We start from the raw sequence: 4,448 nt of genomic DNA, 5'->3' as shown, positions 1-4,448 counted from the left end.
AAAGTAATAATTTTAACCTTTTTTTTGGGGTTTTTTTTAACCCTGATCAAATTCCTAAAATACCAAACGAAACCCAATCTAAAAATAATTTTTTTTTTAAAAATATAATATTTAATATATATTAAAAAATTTTTAAATAATTTTAAAAAATTTTATATAATTATAAAACACACACACAACCCAAAACCACACAACACAAAAACCACACCACACACACACACCACACACACACACACCACACAACACTATATAAAATTTTTAATATATATATAATATTATTATATATATATATAATATATTTTTATAATAATATGATATTAATATATCTGTTGTGTGTATGTGCGTATTTTTAAAAATGTAGTGTGTGATTTTTTGTTGAAAAATTTTTAGATTTTAATATTTTATATATGTAGTGTATTATATGGTATATATGATATATACACATATATTGCAAGTTTTTAAAATTCTTTTTATTTAATCTATATATTTACATATTCTTATCTATCCATTTATAATTATATAAGATACACACCACACAACACCCACACACAAAACAAAAAACACACACATTAATATATAATTATATATATATTAAAAATATTATATATAAAAATATTATTAAAATTTTTTAATAATTTTATTTTTACATATAAGATATTTTATACATACATACTACATTTTATAAATTTATAATATTTTAAATTATAATTAATATAATATATAAATAATAAAAATATTAAATTTTATATAGAATATATTATATCTATATATTATAATATATTAATAATTTATTATATTTATATATATTATATTTATATTATATATTAAAATAAAATTTTTTTTTAAATTTATTAATTTATATTATTTATATATTTTAAAAATTTTAAAATAATTTTAAATATTTTTATTTTATATTTTACATTAAAATTAAAAAATAAATTTTTAAAAAATATAATTATTTAAAATAATTTTTATATTATTTATTTATTTTTTTGTTTTTGGTTTTTTTGTGTGTGTGTGACTGTTTTTTTGGTGTGTGTATGTTTTGATTAATATAAAATGAAATAAATAATTTAAAAAATGTTATATCTTTATAAAAAATATTAAAATAATAATTAAATTATTAATTTTTAAAAATTTTTTAAAAAAAATACACAAAAATACATAATAATACACCATAACCCCCCCAAAAAAACAATTATATAAACAATATTAATATATATATTATATATATAATATTATATAATATATAATATATATATATTTTATATATGTGTGTGTGTGTGTGTGTGTGTGTGTGTGTGTGTTGTGTGTGTGTTGTGTGTGTGTGTGTGTGTGGTGTGTGTGTGTGTTATATATATATATATATATAAAAATTATATATTATATAATATATTATATAAATATTATTAGGTTCGTTAGGTTGGAAAAGCAAGGTTCCTTAGGTTAGTTTGGGTTTTAGCTTAGGTTAGGTGGATTTTGGGTTTAGGTTACATTAAGATACATTTGGTTAAACAAATTGCCGCCAAAGAACACACAGAAACACACACATAATAATACATATATACAAAATTTTATATTTATACATACATATAAAATACATATATGTAGATGTATATATATAAACATAAATAAACACACACACACACGCATATATATGTGTGTGTGTGTGTGTGTGTATATATATATAATTCTCTATATGTATATAAGATAAGAGATACATAGAGGTATATCTTTTACTGAGGGGTTCAGCTTGATGTTGACCGCCTGTAATATATCCCCCAGGCCCCCTTTACATATGTCATTCTTCTCCCCTACGAGACGAAGGACGACGTCCACCCTCGCTCCACGGAGGAGGTTACATCTTCGAACGCCACCTAGGTCGCCGAAAAACCCTCTTTTTATCCCTAGTGGGTGAGGATACCCGTCGCGGGGAGGATGCTTGCCACCAATAGAAACACGGGAAGAATTGCCTGGAGCCCACACCTGCTTGCTTTCATTTTATTTGTTTAACCTTTGTTGTGTGTATTTTAAAAAACATTTTTAATCCTTTTTTAGACGAACCTTAGTCGGAAAGAAATAGACCACCGCAAATAGAAAAGAAAAAGGAACTTGTAAAGCACTTTTTTTTTTTTTAAACTTCATTAGGAATATTTCACATCTTTTAATTTTTACAATTTTACGGGGACTTTATTAACTTGTTTCAACTGTATATATGTATGATGTTTAAAACACATACAGACAAACAAATACATATCCATGTGTGTGTTGTATGCGTGAGCGCGCGTGCGCACTTAGGCTATACTGTAGGTCAGGGGCAAGTTAGCCCTTTGAATGGGAAGATCGAGTCAATCGACAATTATCCTGTACCAAAAACAAAACGAGACGTGATGAGGTTTCTTGGCATGGCAGGGTATTATCGCAGATTCTGTAAGAACTTTTCGGATGTTGTAGCCCCGCTGACAGACGTGCTAAAGAAAAAGGTAAAATTTAAATGGTCCGAATCCTGCAAAGCTGCATTCCGAAAGATCAAGGCAGTGCTAGTTCCTCTCCGTTCCGTTTCTCCCCAAATTTCGATGAACCGTTTACATTGTATGTAGATGCAAGCGATATCGGAGCGGGAGCTGTTTTGTGTAAAGCTGATGGTAAAGGGATCGATCATCCTGTATGTTTCTTTTCAAAGTGATTTACTAAACATCAGAAAAACTACTCTACTGTGGAAAAAGAAACTCTGAGTCTCATTCTAGCACTCAGGCACTTTGAAGTGTATGTCTGTCCTGCCTCGTATTCCCTTAAAGTTTACACAGACCACAACCCCTTATCCAGAATGAGCTCTAAGAACCAGAGAATCATGAGGTGGAGCTTAGAGTTACAGAAATATAACCTTGATATCCACAATATAAAAGGCAAAGAAAATGTAATCGCCGATTCTCTATCTAGAAATCAAATTTAATGTTTAAGTAAATCATCTTCATATCACTCCCTCTCGTGATGTATGCTGTGAGTTGTACTAATTTTGTCTTGTTCACAGATGTTGTCATAGAGAAAATGTCAATGTTGTCATCATGTGATGATAGTTCCCCATGTGTGGTGAAGTATTTTGTCAAATTGCCCCATCCCCCCCCACCACAAAACCCAAAAAACACTTAACACACATATAATTTGTGGAAGCCATATTCGTATATTACTTTTGGGCATTATTTACTTAACACAGAAGCGGATACACTGACGTGCCAAGTATATAATTATGCGAGAGCTGTGTCGTGCGCATGTTGTTGTGTGAAAGGCGCTTTTTGTCTAAAAGACCATCAAACTATGCATTACTTCAAAAGCCGAAAACTTTAGTTTTTAAATTACACAGTTTATTTTTTTTGATTATTGTTTTATTTGGGATATTCATAGTTACAGACTTTTCAGTATCAGTATCAGAACATATATAAAAAATAATAGTATTGAAAACCTAGAGTTATGTTCCAGGGACGTCTTGGATAAAAAAATTTAAACACAGATACCGACACAGAAAAAAATCACCATTTAAAGGGCAGAGGAAGTTTATATCTCCTATGAATGACAACATAATTGTATAACATTATCAAACTTGTTTGTTCTACTTCCAGGAAAGTAATCTGCCAGGAACTACCGCGGAATTGACTTTCGCAGTCTACATCTGTACAGGACTCCAGATCAATTAAAAAATATTTTACTATTTAAATGTTTTGAAGGGAAACCACAACTGTAAAGGACAGTAAATAAGTTTTATTTTGGAACTTAGTGAATACATTTTTTTGTGTACAATGTCATGTTTCCTATTTTTTAAAATATGGCTTAAGCTTTTGATTTTCGAATCCCCCTCCCCCAAGGCAAAGATTCGCTTCGCCACCTATACCAGGTAATCCGAATCCCCCTCCCCCGAAGGGAAGACTCGCCACCTATGACAGGTTATCATATTTGATTTTTTTTTTTAATATTGAAAAAAAAAATTATACGAACATTATATATTTATAAGTGCCAACTAGGAAAGGTAGACTTCATTACCGTGCTAAATAAGGTCATATCCTACTGCTCATCGAGAGTGCCACGATAGATAGAATTAATGAAGAAAAAAACACTCCCCCAACAGAACAAAATCCCAAAATTACGAAAAAATTACGAAAAAAAAATTACGAAATCAATTAGAAAATAACAAGCTTCACCGGTCGCCGAGTAACAGCCAAATCGCACGTACCCCAGTTTCCCCTCAGGTAGATTTGCTTAAAACAGCCAAACGCCAGTATGTAAGTACAGTACATCACAAAAAACAGGTATGGTTTAAATATGGTTACCATAAAGCGACAAATATAATCAGCCACCCGACAGAAATCCGCCCGATAAAACTAGGCACTCACAAAGCGTAAATTTAAGCGATGGCACCTTCAGGCTAGTGCCAAGTGACCCCCCCGACCCCGGGG

General features: G+C 30.1%; 1 protein-coding gene across 1 annotated transcript; it reads left to right on the top strand.

The window, feature by feature from the left end:
* Positions 1-2,390: 2,390 nt before the first annotated feature.
* On the top strand, positions 2,391-3,692 carry LOC119568911. The gene is made up of 4 exons (XM_037917314.1): positions 2,391-2,592; positions 2,748-2,906; positions 3,032-3,090; positions 3,618-3,692. The coding sequence occupies exons 1-4, from the start codon at positions 2,391-2,393 to the stop codon at positions 3,690-3,692; spliced, it is 495 nt and encodes a 164-aa protein (XP_037773242.1).
* The last annotated feature ends 756 nt before the right edge of the window (positions 3,693-4,448 follow it).

The sequence above is a fragment of the Penaeus monodon genome, unplaced genomic scaffold (genome assembly GCF_015228065.2).
Source record: "Penaeus monodon isolate SGIC_2016 unplaced genomic scaffold, NSTDA_Pmon_1 PmonScaffold_115, whole genome shotgun sequence".
Classification (NCBI taxonomy): domain Eukaryota; kingdom Metazoa; phylum Arthropoda; class Malacostraca; order Decapoda; family Penaeidae; genus Penaeus; species Penaeus monodon.
This window is presented reverse-complemented; position numbering and strand designations above follow the sequence as displayed.

Bases quoted from the DNA above. Each gene is read 5' to 3' on its own strand.
- LOC119568911 (XM_037917314.1), top strand. From the start codon at position 2,391: ATGAGGTTTCTTGGCATGGCAGGGTATTATCGCAGATTCTGTAAGAAC. The intron at 2,907-3,031 runs GCAAAGAAAATG...TCTTGTTCACAG, and splicing joins TGATATCCACAATATAAAAG to ATGTTGTCATAGAGAAAATG. The intron at 3,091-3,617 runs GTGAAGTATTTT...TTCTACTTCCAG, and splicing joins ATGATAGTTCCCCATGTGTG to GAAAGTAATCTGCCAGGAAC.